We start from the raw sequence: 24,000 nt of genomic DNA on the forward strand, positions 1-24,000 counted from the left end.
GCGTGCCGCGTGTTTTTTAAACATGTTGACGCAGCGTGCCCATTTGAGAGGTGGTTGTACTAGAGAGTCGTGCCATGATTAATTAGGGACGTCTCACAGAACTCACTGAAGTCAGTGGACGTGAATTGGGTTCCGTTGTCACTTACTAAGCAGTCGAAAACTCGAAACTGGGCAAATAATTCACGAGAAATTAGTAATTACACCTGTAGTTAGTTGTACCACAATTATGTAATACTAATCCTCCAGTGGCCCTGTGAAATCTGTATGACTTCTAGACGAGGGTTGATCTATTTGGGGCCATGGCTTAAACGTGATCGCACAAGCCAACCATAGTTTTATGTCCTTGTCCATCATCAGCTGGTACGCATAACTATATATAAGGCCCTTCATTCCGTTTATATGAACATTTATCATTATCCTTGCACATAGAAAATTTGCCTTGTATTTACTGTTTTCTGTTCGTGATTTTCTGTTTATTAGTATTTATAATTTTTTCTTTTTGTTCATCGTGATTAATCTCATGTAGTCTGATCGGAAACACTCGTGATTTTAATTTCATTGGTGTTAACTAAGTAGCAATTACTAAGTCTTCAAAAGTTTTCCTGTCTCGGGACCAACCTTGAAAATCTCTCAGTTTGATTAAAAGATATTCTAACTTGAAATTGTCATTCAGCAATCTGTTTGCTATGCAGACGGGTAATCCTTCTTCGAACCAAAGATGGTCAATAGAGATTTATGGTCGGTTTGCAGTATAAAAACTCGTCCATGTAAATATCAGTGGATGTTGCGAGCCTATTTCTGCTTTGTCATTATTTTCATGGCTAGGGCTCGTCTGAACTCCAATATATGCCCCCCTTGTCAAACTTTCAAACAAAACACTCGTCTTTCTGACACCAGTATCAATAATTTCCCCCACTTTTTATCTGTGCCTAAACCTAAACATAGATTCCATGAACAAAGCTTCTTTCTTAGAACTGCACGCATGTGGAACTATCTTCTTCTTCCCTGCATTCTAGCTGACTACAATTTGATCGTCTTCAAGTCCAACGTAAACAAGTTCTTGATGAGCCGTCCCATAAAGTAATCATATTTACCAAATTTCCACTACTAACGATTACTATGATATTGTCCCATTGACTACCGCACAATCATTAACCCTTATCCGCGAGTGGCCTCCGGGCTTTGATAAGCTGTGACTCCTTTATAAAACTATATTGTAACTGTGCATATAATAGCAAATGCTTCTTTCTCAATTTGTGAATAATTCTTTTCTACCGGGAGTAAAGATCTTGACGCGCGTGCAATCGTTTTTTAGACCTCAGTCCGGTATTTTATGAGGTACGAGCCCCTATTCTGTCTGAACTCGCATCACTAGCGACTATTATAGTTTCGTGTCATATTGTGCGACATCAGGGGTTGTTTTTTTTTTTCAATTTTCATCCTAAACAATACAGTGCCACTTTGAAGTAGGGGGCTACTATCGGGGACATAATTTCCAGAGGCATTATGAAGGGAGATGAGTAGCAAGATGTTTGGTCACATTACACTTGAACTTCTGCACATCAGTACAGTTAGGAAAGCAGAATCCCGGAAGGGAGTTCCAAAGACTTGCAGTTCTGAGGAAGAAACTATTCGAGTAAAAGGCTTTATTACACCTAGGGATCTCTACTGTAAAGGGGTGGGACTTAGTTGCTTGTCGGGTTTGTCAGGGGTAGTCACGTCGAGGAGGTACAAGTGCTTGCAGTTCGTCAGAGCATTCACCATTAAAGTACTTGTAGAACAGGCAGAGGGATGCAACATTTTGTCGGTGGGACAGAGACTGAAGCCTAGATGACAGTTCAGAACCTATCAGGTTGGCGACTCTCTTTTGAACCCTGTCCAGGAGTGAGAGATAAGCAGCAGATGCACCAGCCCAAATGTGACAACAGTACTCCATACATGGGCAAATGGTGGTCTTATAGAGGTACAGAATATTTTCAGGCATAAGTAATTTTCTAGCACGGTAGAGAGAGCCTACCTTCTTTGCAGCAGCCTTGGCAATGCTCTCAATGTATCTATTCCAGTTCATGTTCCCTGTAAACGTTCGACCGAGGAGTTTAAAAGAAGTACTTTCAGGCAATGTGTTCTGTAGTTATTGAATGCAACAAGCTTAGTCTTGGCAGCATTGAAGGTGACCATCCATTTTTGTCCCCATTCCATTACAGATTGGAGGTAATCCTCTAGTGTTTCCGCCATTTTCTTAGATATGTGTTCATTTGTTTTCCCCCCATGCCTGTTATAGAGAGTGGTGTCATCGGCAAATATACCCATCTCCGAAACAATTTTATCAGGGAGGTCATTTATGAATATCAGGAATAATAGAGGTCCAAGGATAGACCCCTGAGGTACTCCCGCATTTATATCATATTGTTTAGATATACAACCCTCGAGGACAACTTGGATTTTTCTATTACTTAAGAAGTTTTTAATTACATTGTGTATTCTTCCAGTGATACCATATGATCTAATTTTCCTTAGAAGACCATCGTGCCATACCCTGTCAAAAGCCTTAGATATATCAAGGGCTACCGATCTACTCTCCCCTGTTTTGTCCAGCGAACGGTATATACGTTCAGAAACTACAGTTAAGATATTGTTGTTGAACGGGCTTGTCTAAATCCATATTGTTTTTTTATTTTATCGAATGTCGCCTGAAATTCAAGTATCCATTTCCACACTATGTCCTTTTTTAGTAGCTCGAAAGTCGTGCATATTAGAAATGAATGTCTGGTAATAGTTCGTGAACTCAAAAAAACTTTGTAGTTCTGTAATATATTTTGGAACCGGTATATCTTTTATAGTCCTTCTTTATTTTAAGTCCAAAATCCATGTCCTCGGTGTTGCTCTCTAATCTTACTTATTTTGATAATGGTGTCCACGTATGCTATTGCGAAATCAAGGCTGCTCAACATTGTATCCATAATTACTTGAAAAATGGTGAGCGCTACAAGGTAGCGTGTTCTTAACATGATTACTTAAATTATTCCAAAAATTAACCTTCCCAATTTAAATAGCTCTTCATGGTTGTAAATACAAAGCAACTTCGAGCTACTTTTCCCGATTGGAATTTGCGTCACTTAAATCGACTTAAGAGAAAAAACATTTTTCCTCCATTTAGCTTGATGAAAATGTCTTCTGGGTTAGGGATTGAATAATGATAGTCTTTTAGTACTGAGTTCAAACCGTGCTGAAGTCATCTATCAATAGGCAGCCCCAACTGTCTATGTAAAGGAAATAAATCGCGTTTGCGATGACTTTTTTTACATAGACATATTGACTGAATTCAGTTTTTGATAGGATGCCCGTTTTTACAAGTCTTCCTCATTAATTTTATCTGGTGCAACGAACGATACATTTTTTTTTCTTGAATACTTGTTGCATATTACCTCTGAGTTCGAATTTGACTTCAGGGAAACTTTCTTTTAATAATGACTTGAGATTTTTCTTTTTAGTCGTTAGTTTCCACTTTTTAACAAAACGTATTTATAGAACAAACCCCACAAATTGAATTGTTACATCCAATCAGTCTCAAAATAATATTCCCGTGTTTTTTAACTTTTAATTTCTTTTTCGTGCCGTTAAATGAAACATTGGTGATTGATTCACCTTCAAACTTTCTTTTCGAATTAGTCACTGTTCTGACTGATTTGCAAGACTTAATATTGTAAGTTTATTTAATATTCCTCTGCGTATGTAAATTTATGATAAGTCTGAACTCGTTTTTATTTAATATCTTCACTAGCATATATTTACGTGTATTTATATAATTTTGCTTTTATTTTGCATTAATGCTTTGCTCTACAAACGGAGCTTTTATATTCAATTCTGTTATGAGATGGGCAGGTTTTTGTGCGGCAGTAGCAGTCTTTAACCTAATGCAGGACTCCGCATTAATAGTCTTACTCTGACTTTTAATGAATTAATGAATACTTCGTCGTTGTTGATGGTCTTTCAAATACCATGTTGCTAGTTCAAATACAGTTGTTGTGGAACACTGAGGTATTTTAGATTTGACTTTTTAACGTGTGTTCTCTAATCCTTATCGTCACTTGTGGGAACACTGTGGTATTTAAAAATTCGGCTTTCCCTCATGAGTTCTCGAAAAAGTCAATTTCTAGTTCAATAAAAAAAAAGTCAATTTCAGTTCAATAAAAAAAATCAATTTCAGTTCAATAAAAAAAAATCAATTTCGTTTCATTTTTAATGAAACGAAATTGATTTTTTTTATCAATTTCGGTTCAATAAAAATAATCAATTTCGTTTCATTAAAAATAATCAATTTCGGTTCAATAAAAATAATCAATTTCGGTTCAATAAAAAAATCAATTTCGGTTCAATAAAAAATCAATTTCGGTTCATTAAAAATAATCAATTTCAGTTCAATAAAAAAAAATCAATTTCAGTTCAATAAAAAAAAATCAATTTCAGTTCAATAAAAAAAAATCAATTTCGGTTCATTAAAAATAATCAATTTCGGTTCATTAAAAATAATCAATTTCGGTTCATTAAAAATAATCAATTTCAGTTCAATAAAAAAATCAATTTCAGTTAAATAAAAAAAATCGATTTCAGTTCAATAAAAAAAAATCGATTTCAGTTCAATATAAAAAAAAATCAACTTACAAATTTTTAATTTATTTACTTTTTTCCTGTTGAATAATATCTTCATTTTAGTTCGTGCGGCGAAATAAGAGTTGCTGTGCCGAACTGAGAGTTGAAGTTCCTAGAAAACAATCTTTCGGAATCTTGTACATTTCAGTGCAACTTTCAGAATTGGTTCCTTGTACTTAAAACGCTTAATCGTTCGGTTCTACAGTACTGACTGTTGGGGACTTGCATAAATCCCCTGTAATAAATAAAAACACTACAAGTTAATGTAAAATAAACTTTTGTTTTCGTTAAAAGAAAAGAAATTACTCTTTAGTGTGCGCCAAGGTGGCAGTTAGTATAAAAGAAAGAAGCGGGGAAGAAATTGAAGCCTTGCGAGCGTAAGAAAAAAAGTCCGATTATGTGTTGTGGCGAAGTGAGAGAAAGAGAGAGTCAAGAATGTTCTTTCACGCTTGAGAAAAGCTGACATTTCAGCTACTGAATTTCACTCGGCGAGCGTTGCTGTCGGTTATCCCTTTCTCTAACAAGAGAAGTTCTCCGTGCCTTTTTTATTGCTTTAGCGACTCTCAGAGACTTGCAAAAACAAGTTTTGCTTTTTTTTAATCGAGCCCTGATTGGTCCAAAATTCATATTTTGGCAAAAAGAAAAGTGCTTTCAGCTACGTCGGCCACTTCTCACGCGTCCTGCTTTTTGGCCCAAGAGGTTTGGTGTGGGTGAATGCTGTAATTCCCGCGCAAATGAATTTATAAATTTTAATGTGGGTGTGTCTTAGAAAAATAAAATAAGAAACAGCACATGACTCTCTGAATAATTTGTTGCTAGTGGTTTTTAGAGGACTGTTTGCTTGTTCGAATACTTCATCGCAAGTTATTATTATTGATATTGTTATATCCTTCGAATATTACGTTGTTTTTTCGAATACCTTCTCGCCAGTTGTTCTGGAACGTTGGTATTTTAAGTTCGACTTTCTAACGTGTGTTCTCGTCTTATCACCGGTTGTTTTCGGAATACTGGAGTATTTAAAATTCAGTTTTTTCTCATGAGTTCTCGAAACCTCGTTGCCAGTTGTTGTGGCCCTAGGAAAGAGTCAAATAAAGACGTGACCAACAGGTTTAAGTACAAAGAATATATTGTACAGGAATGTGATTACAAAGAAACGTTGTCGGCACTTACCAACTGTTGAGTTGAACAATATGTATTAACTCTGTGGGTTTTTATAATGATTAGAATAGTCCATTATGAGTGAATAAGTCCCCATAACAACACATTAGCATATAATGCTTTAATAATTCCGATATAGGCAATATCTAATGGAAATATTCGCAATAATTTAAAACACAAAAACCAGATTTAGTCCAGAAAAACATCAGGAATCACGTTATATAATGACAGTTATTTTTAGGAAAGAAGAAATAGTACTCTTCCTTGATAGTATTCATCGTGATGGTCATTTATTATTTTTAAAATATTGTTTCTTATTAAAAGTAAATTATGCATATCGGTATAGAAAACACCGTGGAATTTCTACGAATTCTCGTTCGTCATTTATATTTAAAACATTAGTTATATTTGCTTTTAAATGCGATTTACTTTTAGTGCAAAATATTTCGGTACTTATGTAATATTTTCGTCTAGATACAGGATGGCCCACTTAAAAATAGCCCGATCTCTCTAATCTTTCTTTTAACGATGAACTGACACCACAAGAGAAAATTCAATTCTTTTTCCAACAAGATTACGCTACATGCCACACGTTTCAGTTCACTGACATGAGATCAAGACATGTTTACGGGAGAGAGAACAATAAGCAAATTGTTATGGCCACCACGTTCCCAGAACTTGTCATCATGTGATTTTTATCTTTGGGGGACCTTAGAACAAAAAGTTTATGCAAATAATCCTCACAATCTAGACCAAATAAAGGAGAACATTACAACGCTATCAGAAGAATCAGGCAGTATCTACAAACGTTGTGAAACGTGCCCAGAAATGCATAGATGTCAACGGGGAGCATATTTTATACCACTGTAGGTAATTTAAACAAAAGAATGTTCCTCCTCTCTACTCCACTTTTTGAGCTACTTTAAAGCGGGTCACTCTCTCTCTCTCTCTCTCTCTCTCTCTCTCTCTCTCTCTCTATTTATATATATATATATATATATATATATATATATATGTATATAGTCTAAAGAAGCTTTGAATAAAAAAATGCAAAAAGAAAAATAAAGAATGCAGTTTAAATTCCCGAAAGGAAACAAAATTTTAACTTTAACCTATCGCAGACTTAGCACCTACATAACCTGACTTCAAAAATGTTTATAATGACAAAACAGAACAAAAAAAAGCCTTTACTAAAACTGTTAAATAAAAAGACTTAGCATTTGTATAAACCGATTTCGCAAAAGTCTTTAATTTTAAAACAGAATTTAAGTACATGAAGATGGAAAGAGAAGACCTACAATAAAATTTTGCAATTAGGAAACGGGGTATATACGGTTCGCACTTTTACGAAATGCGTGCCATAATATATACACTCTGGTAACCGAGTTTTTTTTAATCAAAGAGCAACTTGTTAAATCAACAAAGTTTTATTTACATTACACTGATAATATGACAAGCGAGAGTTCGAGTCAGTATGGGGTGGCGTGTGGCGGCAACAACAGAATTGTTTCGACTAGCTTCTTTGTCTTCTGTCCGATTGACTTATATTTACATCAACCCACATTCTTTGATCGGAATCTTATTATTCGCTTATTTTGACCTTCGATCTGAAACGTCGAATGTTTATTGTTCTGCTTTTTAGCAATTTCAATCTAGTTAAATCGAAATGTAAGGTTGACGCCATCTCCAGAAATCCGATTTACATCTGGTTTTGCCCAGATCCGATATTTTCCGGTGTGGCCGTCACCTATGCAACACTTGTGTAAAATTGGGACGTTGCTATCGTCAGAATAAATGCCGAAATGTCCCAAACGAATGTATTGTGTATTTGTGTGTGTGTGTGTGTGTGTGTGTGTGTGTGTGTGTGTGTGTGTGTGTGTGTGTGTGTGTGTGTGTGTGTGTGTGTGTGCGCGCAAACGCTGGCTATTTTTAATGCAAAATGTTATACTTTTAGAAAGTGAATTAACTAAAAAATTAATCGAAAAAGTGAAAACAATATTTGCATTATTGATGTTTTTGTTTTTGTTTAAACAACGAATTGTCATTGGACAATTTTTACTTTAAGAAAATTTAAATTCAGATAAAAACAATCATTGTAAGATAAGTTTTATGAATTTATTCACTTACTTATTTATTTTTTAATAACAAACAACTGGTTTTTATTTAATTTTATATGATTTTCAATAATTTATTTTTATTTAATTTTCTATGATTTTCAATAATTTATTTTTATTTTATTTATTTATTTATTTATTTTGTTCAACTCACGATATTTATTTTAATTTAATTTAATTTAATTACCAATGATAGAAAATAAATCATTTTTAAATTGCGTTAACTTTTGCGATTTCACTCACTAGCGTTTCGGCACATTTCGGTGTTTTTTGTAAACCGCCGATAATATGGTCCTTATTCTGCATAAGTACCGATATCTATTCATTCTAATCTTTTTTTTTTTTCAGACGGTTTTCGTGAACGTTTACGTTCCGTCAAAATATTCCAGTATTTTTTTTTGTTTTAATTCATTTTTATTATAAACGATGTTGAGTCTTGTCAGTGCGGAATCTGTGATCGTTAGGAAATACCAGCTGATATAGAAAACGCCGTGGAATTTCTACGAAGTTGGGTTGTTTATATTTTTCACATTAATTATATTGCTTTTAAATGCGCTTCGATATTTATTCGTTTTATCTTTTTTTTTTTCAGACTGTTTCGGTGGCTGTGTCTGTGCTAACACTGAGCGCGATTTCAATCGAGCGATGGTACGCCATTTGTCACCCGCTCTCCTTCAAAAGCACTCCGTCTCGTGCCCGCAATTTCATCTTCACCATTTGGATTTTCTCCGCCTGTGTTGCCGTTCCAGACCTGATCACAGCCCAGATCCACCGGACTTTGCCAGCGTACTACGACGACGTCCAGCTGCTTATGTCCTGCAGACCGAGCTGGTCTCAAAGGTCACAGTTCATTTACCAAATGTTCCTCCTAGTCGGACTCTACTTTCTTCCATTTTGTCTGATGGCGTTTACATACACGATGATCGCGTTAGTTCTTTGGCGCGAAGATATCCCCGGAGTGAATGAGACAAGCAAGGGTAAGTTTAACGAATCAATTGTTGGTCGAATCAATTGTTGGCAAATCAATTCGGATGGCTTTTATGGACTTTCGCAACAACTAATACTCCCTATAAAGAAAACCAGACCCAATGACTAAAATGACAACTGAAAAGTAGTATCGTTCGTCACGAGCGAATCTCATTGAATTGATGCCAGATGGGGATCAGTCTTTATTGTCTTATCATTTTATTCATCCTTTTCTTTTGTTATTTCTTTCGGTAAAAGTGCAGTATAGTTAACAGCCGAGAAATCGAATATATATATATATATATATATATATATTCGATTTCTCTCTCTCTCTTTATATATATATATATATATATATATATATATATATAACAAATACTTTTAAATAAATAATTATGTTTTAACTTACACACTTGTTTCGAACTTACGTTCACATCACTATAGGAAGTGATAATTACTACTAATCTAAGGATCGAACACAGTCACATAGTAATCCTTGACTTCGTAAGACTAAAGCTGCTTTTAGGACTGCCAGCAGCTACTGTAAAAGAGTAATAAAAAATGCAAGAGAGCTATATGCTCATTCCGTTTAATCCAAAATAGCTGAGCAGCGGCTTGGTTCCCACCAGTTTTGGCAAATTGCAAACAGGATCCTGAACAGAAGCGTCTATTCTATCCCAACCATCATCAATGGACCTGAGGTCATCTTGTCAGCATCAGACAAGGCCAAACTATTTGCAAAAAACTTTGCAGCTAATTCTACCCTATGCGACGAAGGCAATCAACTCCCTGTATTTCCACCTATAACAGACAACACGCTATGCAACATACAATATCTGTGCGGGAGGTCGCCAAACTAATCAAGAACCTTGATTCCAGTAAAGCAACTGGCCCAAAAGGCATTTCAATTATAGTGTTGAAAAAGCTTCAACCAGAACTGGCCCCCATACTTACAAAACTATTTAAGCGTTGCCTTAAGGAGAAGTGCTTCCCAACACCCTGGAAAACCTCATCAGTATGCTCTGTATTTAAGAATTCTGGTGATAAGTCATCTCACTCTCAGTACAGACCAATAAGTCTTCTGTGTGTCATGAGTAAGATGCTGGAATCCATATAAAATAGAGAAGTAGCCAACCACATCAGCAGAAATAACCTCCTTAGTGACATGCAATATGGTTTCCGTTCTGCTAGATCTACAGCAGATGTGCTAACGGTTATATCTCATAGAATTAGTGAATCTCTTGACAAAGGCTTGCTTTCTAGGGCAATTGTTCTTGGCATATCAAAGGCCTTTGATAAGGTATGGCATAAAGGCCTACTTCACAAGATTTCCAGCTACGGTATAACTGGAAATGTTTTCTCAATTATTAAATCATTTCTCTCTGATAGGCTCATAAAAGTAGTATTTGATGGGAAGAAATTAGAGACCCACAGTATTAATGCTGGAGTCCCTCAAGAAGTCCACCCTGGGCCCAACTCTCTTCCTCATCTACATCAATGATCTCCTAAAACACATACTTAAATCATTCGTTGACATCTATGCTGATGACACGACCATCTATGGCAACACATCAAAGGCCGTAAATGACAAAGTTCTCTCTGATTCTGATTTTGACCGCGTGGTACAATGGGGAAAGAGGTGTCTGGTTACTTTTAATGCATCTAAAACTAAGCTCCTATCTTTATATCATCAACGCTCTGATCCCCATCTGGCATCAATTGAAATGGATGGCTCTCGTCTTGGGGAGGCTCCATATTTTGACAAGCTTCTGGGTTTGATCTTTACCCCTGATCTGAAATGGAACACGTACATAAAATCTGATGCCCAGGTCGCTGGGAAAGTGGTGGGATCCTTCTACCACTCCAGAAGATATCTCATCACTGATGCAATTCTCTATCTGCATAAAAGTCAAGTACGTCCAAGGATATAGTACTGCTGCCACCTCTGGACTGGAGCTGCTAAAAACAGAGTACAAAATAGACTTTGTAGCTTAGTGGGGGATGCCCTTTTCTCTTCCTTGCAACCTCTCTCCCACAGAAGAGACGTTGCGAGCCTGTCTTTGTTTTATCGTTATTTCAATGGCAAGTGCTCATCCGCATTCCAATCTCTGGCCAGTCCCCCTCGCCAATCTTTCACGAAAAACACCCGTGTAGCTGAAACCACTGTCAGTAATTTTCCCCACTCTATATCTGTGCCTAAATCAAAACGTAGATTCCATGAACAAAGCTTCTTTCTTAGAAGTGCACGCCTGTGGAACTCTCTTCCGTTTGCCTGTTTCCCACCTGACTACAACTTGGATGTCTTCAAGTCCAACATAAACAAATTCCTGACACTTTATCAAATCTCCAATACTAACGATTACTACCCCATTGATTACTGTACACGCAATAACCCTTATCCCCGAGTGGCTTCCTGGCCTTGATAAGTGGTGACCTATTTAAAAAACGACAGTATTCAGACTTCGAGGCTAACGGAAATTAAAACGAGAAATAAGGAAATTAAGTTCTATCAATAACAATTAGGCGACATAAGCAGTAAACAGTCGTATAGTATTTAACGACCGACGTTAGAATATTACATTGCGCTAAAGTTTGCCGCCTATTCTTAATTCACTTAGGAAGATTCGCTTTTTCGTCTTATAACAATATTTTTTTTAAATAATTATTAATAATGATTTTATAACCTACAGATACATGTGTTTTGCAACTTAAGTTTTCATCAGTGTAGGAAATGATAATTACCGTTTATATATATAATCACAAATACATGTTATACCGACCTGTATACTTTTTATTGCTTGAAACTGTTTGCAACTTATTTTCAGCAGTTTTCATCCCAAACTATATATTTGATATACGAGAAAAGAAAATGGCGGGGTGTTGCTTCATTTACGACTGGACTTTATTTCTGAAAAAAAGTAATAAAATGAATTACCCTATCACTAACCTTATGTTCGATTGTAAAGCCTCTCTGGACTTATTTTTAGAGTTCTTTTTTTTTTCATAAATGAATTCTAATCCTAAGTTAAGCCACAACTTGTCATCTCGTTTTTCTCTTTGGCGAAAGAGTTTTAAAATGTTGAAAGTATACTGGTCGGTCGTTAATTAAATTTTAATACGTTTGTTTCACGACTGTTAACAATATTGTACGTTTAACCTTGTTTGTTTTTATGCTTGTTTTCTTTTGTTTATTATTGTTACGTAGTTATTGATACTTCTTTTCAGCATTAATCTCAATAAATAATTTTGCTTAGCCCAACTCCATACATCTTTCCAGATGTGAAAATCAACTCAACTAAGAATTAACTAGTTTATATTTTTTTAATAAATGAAATCTTAAATTTTAACATTTTCATAAAGATTATCGTACTAGACTTTTACCGGTTAGAAACGACCCAAAGTTATAACACGTTGACTTAAATGAGTGTTTTATGCCAAATTGATGATGTAATATGCTTAATTTGTGATCATTTTTGCATTAAATACTAATCCCTATGAATCCATATTCACCCTTAACTGTGCATCGAATAGATACGATAATCGCTTAACTTTACTATGACAAAGGTCTATATAAAATTTTAGTCAGATCGACCCAGTAGTTCACAAGAAAACTTCTAGAGTAAATGTAGCACTGTGGTTACTGATCTGTATTAATCCCTAACTTGCGCAGAACTGATATATAATGTTTATTTCGCTCCACGTTATTATTTCAATAATTTTAGCAGTTCGGCTCATAATTTCCGAGAAAATAAAATTGGCAGCCAGACAGACAAAAAAAAGTGATATGTAATATAGGTTTTACCTGTTCCGTTTCGACCATAAAAATACACGACATAAAATAATCACACATTTTCCTATAAAATATAGGGTTATCTTGTAGGGTTTTCTAACTCACGCTCAAATTCATCTGGCATATCGATATTTGATTCGTGTAGCCTATTTTTCGTTTCTTCATTCTATTATGTTTCGGCACGAATATAGATTATTTCGCATCGCTATCTTTCTGAAAATACTTGCTGAAGAAAAGATACTTGTTTATTGTTAAAACTTGTTATCTTACTCACAGAATATTCGCGTGAAGGGAAGTAATCATGTCATAAATTGTTTTATGCAAAAATATATAAAAACACGTTTTCCGTTTCCTTCTAAGCAAACTCTCGTTTAGCTACAATCACTATCAACAATTTCCCTTGCTCTATATTTGTGCCTAAAACTAAACGAAAACCCTATTAACAAATTTTATTTACTAGAACTACCCGTCTGTGGAGCACAATACCGCGGGCTGGTTCCTGCTTGACTATAACATAGTCGTTTTTAAGTCCAGTATAAAAATGCTTATTCATTTCTTAAATAAGAAAATTCTGCACAATTTCCATTATTACCCATCGGCATGTTGTTATCTCAACATCCATTGGACACTCATTTAATAGTTATCCTCGAATGGCCCTTAGGCCTTGATAAGTGGTAACTCCCTAGTATAAAAAAGGTCAGTCATGTTTGTCTTTTACTCTCGGCGAACATTGTGTAGCTACACGTAGTTCCATATAAATAAATATAAATGCAAAACAACGAAATAATTAAAAAAAATATGCCTTCTCCATTTTCTGTTTTCCTTCTGCTATGGTCATCATTGTTACCAACAGCCTATCATGCCTTGACAGAGTACAAAATAGACTTCGTGGTTTAGTGGGTGATGCCCTTTTCTCTACCCTGCAACCCCTCTCCCACAGAAGAGACGTTGCGAGCCTATCCTTGTTTTATCGTTATTTTCATGGCAGGTGCTCGTCTGAACTCCAATCCCTGGTCCCCCCTCGCCAAACTTTCACGAAAATCACCCGTCTAGCTGAATCCACTGTGAAAAATTTCCCCCACTCTATATCTGTGCCTAAATCAAAACGCGGATTTCATGAGCAAAGCTTCTTTCTTAGAACTGCACGCCTGTGGAACTCTGTTCCGTCTGCCTACTTCCCTCCGGACTACAACTTGGATATCTTCAAGTCTAATGTTAACAAATTCCTAATGAACCGCCCCCCTAATTAAACACTTCATAAAATCTCCTCACTAACGTGATGTACTTGCAATAACCCTTATCCCTGAGTGGCTTCCGGGCCTTGATAAGTGGTGATCACTGTGTAAAAAAAAAAAAAAAAAAGAATATTTTTTGCTCTATACCTTTTTCTAAAATGAACGATTTGCTCTTGTTCGGTATACGCATCTGTGTGTTCTTTTGGTTTTCATTTGTGTTGATATTTCTTAATTTCATTTGGTAACTCTTTTCTCTCTTATACCCTGATACATATATCGATACGTGATTCAAAGTATCCTATTTATACCACTATGTTATTGGAACGAATATCTTATGTCGTATCAGTATCTTTCTGAAAATACTTATTCCAAAAAGGAAAACTTTTATAGTGACTATTCGTACCTTACTGAATATTCGTATACATTAAAGGGAAGTAATCATGTCATAATTTAATTGAATCTATTCTTGCTCTCTAAAATTGACGATTCACTCCTGCCTGCAGTATGCACCATTTGTTTTCGTTTGTATTAATATTACGTAATTTAATTTAGTATATATTTTTGTCTCTTTCCCTGTTCGTTTTGAAGGTAGTGTTTAACACGATACAACTTATACAAAATACAAGTTGAGAATAGAAAATTATTTCTTCAATCACATTAAAATAAACAACAAAATAGTTGCTAGTACTGCCTGCCTCCACCTACCTACATTAATTTATCTTCCTTCACTTATTTCTACCATTATTATTTTTTTTACTGCTGTTATTACTGTTGTTACTGTTGTTATTATTATTGTCAATGTTATTATTATTATTATTATTATTATTATTATTATTAACTCACTAGTTTTTACACAAGTTAACATTAAAGATTTGTCTTTGAGCACAACTGCTGTTCCCTGGACCCTGGGTGACACCAAGTTTCCTAGATTCCCCGTACTCATCGCTTCTTTTGATAACCTTTGTAAATTAGTTTGCGTTATTGCAATAGCTCTTTGCCATTGATTTCTCGTTGTTGTTGTTGTTGTTGTTGTTGTTGTTGTCGTCATCATCATCATCATCATCATCATCATCATCATCATCATTATTATTATTATTTATTTATTTATTTATTTATCTCAATTATTCCAATATATGGTAATCATTTTCCTATCAACATCGTGTCACACGCATCACTAATGTAATTACACACCGAGACGTAATACCAATTATCAAGCGGAGTTATTTATCTAGAACTACTCGTCTGGCCTACTTCCAGCTGACTACAACATAGTCATTTTCAAGTCCGATGTAAACAAGTTCTTATTGATTCATTTTCATAAATACTCAAATCATGTCCAATTTCAACCATAATTACCAACTATCACAGTGTTATCTCATCGTCCACCTGAGAAACTCATTAGTTCTTATCCTCGAGTGGCTTTCAGACCTTGTTAAACGGTGACACTCTAATAAAAAAGCATAAAGATCTCTTCATCAACCTCTGTCCCATCGACGAGATGTTGCATCCCTCTGCCTGTTCTACAAATACTTTAAATGGTGAATGCTCTGACGAACTGCAAACACTTGTACCTCCCCGACGTAACTACCCCCGACAAACCCGACAAGCTACTAAGTCTCATCCCTTTACAGTGGAGATCCCTAGGTGCAAGAAAGCCTTTTACTCCAATAGTTTCTTCCCCAGAACTGCGGGTCTTTGGAACTCCCTTCCGGGATTCTGCTTTCCCAACTGCACTGATATGCAGAAGTTCAAGTGTAATGTTAACAAACATCTTTCTACTCTTCTCCCTTCATAATGACCCCGCTAATTAATTCCCTAATAGTAGCCCCCTGCTTCAAAGTGGCACTGTGCCTTGTTTGGGGTGAAAATTGAATAAAAAAAAAAAAAATAAAAAAAAAAAAATGTTCCTTATTTTCACATGATGATTATAAAAGGATTATGGCGAGGACGCTTCCGATGTAGACATGTTTCCGTGTTGCACTAGGTGTATCAGAATTTTTGTAGGAATTTTTGACACCCCTAACACGAAACTGCGAATAAAATATCAAAAACTCATAATTTCTCTTTTAAAAGTGGGTTGTTTATGGATTATACTTCCAAAATAAACTATTAAAGTTGTATAAAACATGATAGAAATATTATTTTTTTTATTTTTTTTAAAACAGTAATGAAATTAATTGAATTTTACGAGTTCAGTATTTTTCAATTTTTAAACTTTAAAAATCTATCAAAAGTTTTCAATTGATTCTATTTTTACGATATTTTCAGGGTCAATGTGAAAGTTTATGCTCTTTCCAATAAACCGAATATAATAGTTTAGACAAACGTTTTTTTTTAATTCACGCCCCCCCCCATTTTGAAATGTCTATTAAAAAGTAAATAATTAATTTACTCACCAAAGTTTTATATATCACAAATTGAAGATAAAAGATCAATAAATAATATATTCAAATTTAAAACAAAAGGTAGTGTTTTTTAGAAATCTAACTGTAAAGTCCGAAGTTTAAAACCTTTTTTTTAAATCACGTTGTTTTTTTTGTTTGTTTTTTTTGTTTGTTTTTTTGTTTTTTAAATGAAACATTGTATCCTTGCTCCTTTAATTGAAAAAAATTAGCGTTTGAATTACATTTTTCAGGTAGTTATAGGCTTGGAAAGGCAGGGGTCGAATTATTCAATATTTTTCACAAAGTTTCTGACACACCTAGTGTTGCACTTATCGTCCGCCATTGATGGAGTTACTCTGACCAGATCCTCTCTGTCTACTTTTTTTGCTACCATCTATATCATTGGTGTGTTCAATGATCACAATGTTGAGTGGTTAGTCAACACAAAACAGATTGGCAATGAAGGGAGGTTTTGTCATAACTTCTCCTTTGCATGTGAACTTACTCAGTGTTGACCAGCCATTATTAATTGTAATTTGATTACATGGAAACGAAAGAGGCTCTTTCTGTTCCATAAACGCATCACACATTTTGAATTCTAACCATTATGATTAATTTAAAAAAAACTCTTTTTTCCACCATTCATTGTGAAGATACACCTGGAGAAGGTCGGAGATTACATCGAAAAAACTGTTGTGAGAATAACGCATACGATATAATTTCATGATGAAAGAGAGATGGGCAATATATATATATATATATATATATATATATATATATATATATATATATTGTGGTAGTACGACTTCAACAACCGCCAAATCAATTGAAAAACAAACGTAAAGGCTTCCGTGTACACGGCTCAACACGATGTGACCCTGCACGATACTAACCACTTCCTTCCACACGCCTCCACACAGTCCCAAAAAACTCCGTCGATACGATTCGAAATGCTACCAGAGCAAACTCAGTAGTTACTCACTGAACGACTCTGGCATCATCTTTTTGTAGCCGTTGGACGAACTCATTTTTCGCCGGAGATAGGCCCGACTAAGATGCTGACACACAAGTATTAAGGGCTTTCGTGCATGCCCGTCTGAAATATTAAGGAAAATCCTCTAATGCTGAGACTAACACACATGAGCGAGTCGGACATATAGACACTGCTACAGAGAAACATCACATACAATCATAAAATCTGAAACTGTATTATTGTAAGTTAACCATTCTGTGCCCCTGCCATCCGTCCCTAACCTTTTTTTGTTTGTCACCATAAACTGGAGCCACGTCAAATAAGTGGGAAGGGTCAAGGAGAATGGAAGGACTGAGAAGAGAAGGCACTAACCAGACCTCCACTGGATGAGTGCAAAGACGACAAGGACATTCGGGAGGCTTATCGCTACCCAAATTCTAGTGAAGACCAATGGCCGCTACGAACAAGAAATTAAAGGTAAACAACTATTGCGATAACGCAAACTAATTTGCAAATTCTATCAGAAAAGGTGGTCAGTACTGTAATTTGGGGAAGATTTTTTTACATAGGCATCACCACTTACCAAGGCACAAGGGCCACTCGAGGATAAGGGTTAAAAGTGTACAGTAGTCAATTGGACAATATAGTAATTGTCAGTAATGGAAATTCAGTAAATTTGTTAACTTAAGGGGAACGGCTTATCAAGAACTTGTATACATTGGACTTGAAGACAACCATATTGTAGTCAGCTGGAAAGCAGGGAAATGGAAGTCAGTTCCACAGGCGTGTAGTTCTAAGAAAGAAACTTTGTTCATGGAATCTACGTTTCGGTTTAGGCACAGATAAAGAGTGGGGGATTATTGATAGTGTTTTCTCTTAGACGAGTGTTTCTTGTGAAAGTTTGGCGAAGGGGAACCATAGATTGAAGCTCAGTCGAGCACTTGCCATGAAAATAACAATAAAGCAAAGACAAACTCGTTACATCTTCTCTGTGAGAAAAAGGTTGCAGGGAAGAAAAAGGGTATCTCCTATGAGGCTATGAAGTCTACTGTGAAGGCAGGATAAGTCCTTTCTTTTTGTTTTCACTCAGACTCCAGGGAACACTACAAGTTGTTCTCAAAGAGAATTGTTTGATGATGTCCTGTGTGAAAACTCCTAGTGAGTAATAACAATAACAATTCTGATTTCGTTTATGAACGTCTCTCTGGAAAGGGATGGGATTCATTTCCAGAGGATTTCCCTTAATCCCGGCTTCAAAACAGGAGATTCAAAGATCAAGGGTTTTCCTAAGGATGTTGGTGGTACCTATAATTGCAGAGGTTTGAAGGCCACCTAAAACATCGGGGATTTGTAGTTTTTTAAATTGTCCTTCCAGACGACTTGATACTACTCCTAGTATACCAACTATGACCGGGATTATTTGTGTTTTAACCCCATGTATACGCCTTATCCCCAAGGCCAATGGAACATAATTGCTCCACTTCTCATTCTCCTTCTCTCTCACATTCCTGTGCCATGGTACTGAGAAGTCTACAATCTACCAGTTTTTTGAGACCTTGTCAATGACGACCAAATCCGGACGATTATGTTCCAATTGCTTGGTCGTTATGACACTTTTGTCCCACCATACCTCTACCTTGCCATCCTCACTTGTTCTCACTTCATCAGCCACCTCCTCTAACCATTTTCCAGCACACTTCGCCCCAACCCTCTTACACACCTCCCAATATATCCGGAGTCCCATGCGATCGTGTCTTTTGCGGTACTCTCTCTGGGCCAGTCCACTACACCCTGCTGCAAGGTGCACAATTGACTCTGAGGTCTTACCACAAATCCCGCATTCTGCAGCAATTTCCTCTCCCAGAACCACTTTTTATTAACAATTGTGTTCCTAATGCCTGCTCTCGTGCTGCACAAAAAAAAGCTTCAGTACTCTTAGACAGATACCCAGCTCTAACCCATTGCCATGATCTTTCATCAGCCACTTCTGCTATATCCTGGAAGAACCTTCCATGCACTTTTCCTAGCCAGTTCCTCTGCCCTTTCTCTATCCATACGTTTCACATAATCAACCTTGGTCTCACATACCTCCACTTCATTGGCCACAACCTTAAGCATCCACTCCCCACTTCTAACCACATGCTCCTTCAACGACATCATCTCGGTTCTAACACAGTTTTTTACACTTTTCAATCCTCTCCCACCATCTTTCCTCTTTTGATACAGCCTTGCTACGCTACTTCGAATGTGAAATATAGCAAACATTGCTAAAACTTTTCTTGTTTTGATATCCATGGCATGCAAATCCTTGTCAGACCATTCTAAAATTCCCGCACTTTATCCCAAAAGACTGACTGCCCATGCATTCACTGCTTTCATTAGATTTCCTCCATATAATTTCGACTTTGCAATTAGTTTCACTCTTCTAAGATACTCCTTCCTGACTTTTTCTTTCATTTCTCTGTTCATGATGCCTACACCCTCTAGCACTCCTAAATACTTATATCCTGTATCTTCTATTTCTTTCATGATTTCTCCTTTTGGCAGCACTATTCCATTCGAATGAACCTTTACTCCTCTTTTCATCACCAGCAACGCACATTTACTAATCCCAAACTCCATCCCAATGTCTCCTGAGTATGTCCCCACGTTCTACCAGTCTCTCCATTTCCTTTTCATTTCTACCGAATATTTTCAAATCATCCATAAACAGTAGATGGTTGAGGCGTCTGTCACCAGATCCAAAGTTATACCCCAGTTTTTCTCTCTTCAAGAGGATGCTCAATGGCATCATTATCATTACAAAAAGAAGTGGCGATAATGAATCTCCTTGAAATATCCCACGTTTAGTGCCATACTTGTCTCCAAAAGCCCTACAACATTCTCAGCAACCTTCATCATCAATAGTATTTCACGTATCCATGGATGAGGAACCATGTCATAAGCTTTTCTGTAATCGATCCATGCTACGCTCAGATTCCTCTTCTTCTTCACATCCTGCATTATTGCTTTATCAATTAGTAGTTGCTCTTTAGTACATCTCGAGCCTTTCCGGTACCCCTTTTGTTCGTCAGGAAAAACACCATTACTCTCTAGATGTTCATAAATTTTCTCCGCAAATATTCCAGTCAACAGTTTCCACAGCAATGGCAGACATGTAATTGGTCTATATTTATTGGCATCTATTTCTTTTGCATGATCTTCCCTAATCAGAGTTGATATTCCCTTCACAACCCAGTCAGGGACATCTCCCGACTCTACAACCCTTTGCAGAGCAGCAGCTAAAGGTGGATAAAGGCATGGAAACTGTTTAAACCAGAAGCCTATCACTCCATCTGGACCAGGTGCCTTCCAGTTTGTCATCCTTCATATGCCATCTTTAACGTCATCGATGGTTATCTCAACGTTCTTCATCTGCTGCATTTCTGATAGCCTTTCTCTGACCTCTCCCAACCAGCTAGCCTTCTCATTATATCACCCTTTGACAGACCAAATCCCACTCCAGAACTTCCTTGCATCTTTTACATTTGGAGTGTTGTTATTTCCCGCCTGTTTACTACCATTTAATTCTTTATACAGCTGAGACTGATTGTTCCGGAAAAGGTTGTTCTGCCGAAATGCAACACTTTTTCCAACAAAGTTCCTAATTTTTATACCACCAGTGTAGACCTTCTCTTTCAACATTGTTAGAACGTTCATCGTTCCCTTTTCCAGCAATCTATACCTCCTTTCAAGCTCGTCCTTAGCTTTCTGCCCTAGTTTAACTCCTTTTCTTATTTCTTCGATTCTACCAATGTCTTTCCGCCACCGTTTAATACTTTCTTCAAGCCGACTCTGCCAGTGTAGCCTTCTATCCTTCATTTTTCCCTTTTTTTTCTGTAATAAGCCAAGACGATTCGCAATAACGTATGACGCTGCATACAGAAGCCTGTTAAGTTCCGTAATCGATATGTTCTTTCTTATGATGTTGTGAATTACTCCTTGAATTATTTTTACCTCGTTTTTCACCTTTCGCCTATCACTACTCTTCATACTTGGAATCTCTATGATATCGTCTCTAAGAAGAACCTCTCTTAACTTCTGAAGTACTTCTTTTTCTACAGAAGTCAAAGTTCGAACTTCATCACCACTTCTCCATACATCTGCTCCTTTCACTGGCTCCATTGTCTCAGAGTCAATGATCTCATTTGCCTTAGATCCTTCAAACTATTTCTCATCACTTCCCCTAACCATAGGATTCCATATCTCCTCAGTTGTCCGCCTCCCATCATCGCTTACATTTCCCTTCTGTACTTCCACTCTCTCAGTTATTTCATCAGAGCTAGTTTCATCAATTTTACTTTCGTTATTCATTTCATTCCTAACCATCCATTCAATCTCTTTGCTCGCAATCACTGAAAGTAGGTTGTTATATTTAATTTTTTTTTTAACTGGGATACCAAACTCGCGACACTTCTAGGTCCCCCTCCTCTCGATTCCCATTCTTCCTTCATTTTTCGGATATATCCACCAGATTTGGTACTTCCACTTCTTACAAAGCATTCCCACAGTACTCTTCTTTCCTCATCCGTCCATGTTTTTATACATTTCCTGTTCCAACTCCCTTTTTGTCTTGGTACCCTCTCTGGCAATTCTCACTCCCCCTATATCCAGCCACATCCCCAGAATTTCGAACAGTTGTATAATGCCGACAGGACCCACCCTGTTGACCAGTGGGACACCTATCTGACGTGAGACCATCACAAGATGTTCTAGCCTCATTTACGTCGTTATTTTCAATATTTTGATTTGACATTCTCCCATAAATGGGGTTAGTGAATTTAAGGTTACACCACCACCGATAGTTTTATCGAGACATTATCTCTAGGAGGGTTCCCCACCAAGGTCAAAGATCCCCTCCCGAACTTTTTCCTCCATCACCACCACTATTCCAATTACCACCACGAACAACAATAGAAATAAAATCTACAATGGTAATAGCAACACTAATATCGGTAGCAATAATATTAACAACAAAAACAACATTAGCAATGACAGCAAAAAACAACACCTATCATTACAGCTACAGTAATAATAAAAAATAATAAAAACATACCACCATTACAACCACCACCACCACTACTACTACTACTACTACTACTACTACTAATAATAATAATAATAATAATAATAGTGGTAATAGTAATAACCAATAAAGTAAATTTGTTTGTTTTTTTAAATAATAATAACAATAATAATGATAATGATAATAATGACACTAATAATGATAATGATAATAACAAAAATAAAAATAATAATATAATAATAATATTAATGATAATAACAACAACAACAATAATAATAATAACAATAATAATAATAACAACAATAATAATAATAATAATAATAATAATAACAACAACAACAACAACAATAATAATAATAATAATAATAATAATAATAATAATAGCAACTATTTATCCTTTAATCCTCACATTCCATGAACAATGTTTCTGACAGGGGCGGATAATTGCTGTTTCTGAATCTGAGTCGGAATCTATCCATCTAACACTTATCGTTTCCTAGTTTTTGACCTTGAAGCATTTTTTATAGCTCCTTACATTAAGAGGTTCCATATCTTGTCTGGAGCGATTTCCATTAAAAAATCATACAAAAACGTAGTTTATTATTATTATTATTATTATTAGTAGTAGTAGTAGTAGTAGTAGTAGTAGTAGTAGTAGTAGTAGTATTTTGTTGATGCGAATTTTCTACGAACTAGTTTTCAGTTCTTAAATAATATGAGACAATCTCTTTCTTCCTTTTATCCCTAAGGAGTTCAGAATTTGTTTAAATGTAAATCAGACCTTTCAACGAAAACAAAATGGATTTATCATATAAAGTGAGCATGCTATTGACATTAGTAATATCTGTCTTACCATTATTGTATGCTGGGCACAACCTCCCATTTGAAAATTTATATATTTCAGATTTGCATTAAATTTTAAGGGAGTTTAGGGGCTATCCAAATTTATAACCCTTATTTGAAAATTATAATACATCAGATTTGTATTAAATTTGATCCATGATCATTAAACACCAATTAACCAAGATTTCTTAAATTAATTAATTTTCTTAAGACCTATTAAGCTTAAGCCTCAGATTCTATACATCTTTCAGAAACAAAATCGTGTAATGGATTTTTATAAAAATTAACAAAAGGATTCTAGACATAAGATTAAGTATAGTAATATCTTGATTTTGATATAAAATATAAGTCATAAAAGTGGTGCAACACTGTATGGTTCGGAAAATTAATTCTGATAAAATTAACTGTATTGTTCGGAAAATTATTTCTGATAAAAATAATAGATTTGAATATGACAACGTGAATTACGTCCCTTGTTTTTAACTCTTACATGTGAACGACAAACTCAGTTCTAAATCTTTCAAATACTTAATACAATGTCATTTTTATGGATCAGCAGTGTAGAATAGTAAAAATCTATCGTCAAATTTCCATTAGATCAGTTCGTTTCCCATTGATGTCGGGCACAAACTTAAATTACAGAACTTCAAACATTATCTTCAATTATATAAAGGACAGTCGTAATTCTCTCTGTATGTATATGTGTCCGACTAAAATGGTTCTTTTTCTATACTTTATAGATTTACACTATATAGAGAAAAGGCACGCCATTTGCAACGTCTGTTATAGTATTGCAATTGCTGTTTGCTGTGAATCGCCCGG

The 24,000-nt window shown here is 35.8% G+C and overlaps 1 protein-coding gene and 1 long non-coding RNA gene across 4 annotated transcripts in view; one reads left to right on the forward strand and one right to left on the reverse strand.

The window, feature by feature from the left end:
- The window catches only part of LOC145296664 (orexin receptor type 2-like), a 522,856-nt gene that overhangs the window by 451,604 nt on the left and 47,252 nt on the right, over positions 1–24,000 (forward strand). For all 3 annotated transcript variants that reach the window (XM_080142605.1, XM_080142603.1, XM_080142606.1), the window contains one exon: positions 8,515–8,899. In XM_080142605.1, coding sequence (XP_079998731.1) covers positions 8,515–8,899 — 385 coding nt within the window. The remainder of the gene's footprint in view (positions 1–8,514; positions 8,900–24,000) is intronic.
- LOC145296665 (uncharacterized) lies at positions 2,599–5,815 on the reverse strand. The gene is made up of 2 exons (XR_013870008.1): positions 4,663–5,815; positions 2,599–4,153 (listed from the first exon to the last, which is right to left on the reverse strand). It is a non-coding gene; the product is annotated as an uncharacterized LOC145296665 (long non-coding RNA).

The sequence above is a fragment of the Euprymna scolopes genome, chromosome 17, assembly GCF_053919585.1.
Source record: "Euprymna scolopes isolate OS-2025 chromosome 17, ASM5391958v1, whole genome shotgun sequence".
Taxonomy (NCBI): Eukaryota; Metazoa; Mollusca; class Cephalopoda; order Sepiida; family Sepiolidae; genus Euprymna; species Euprymna scolopes.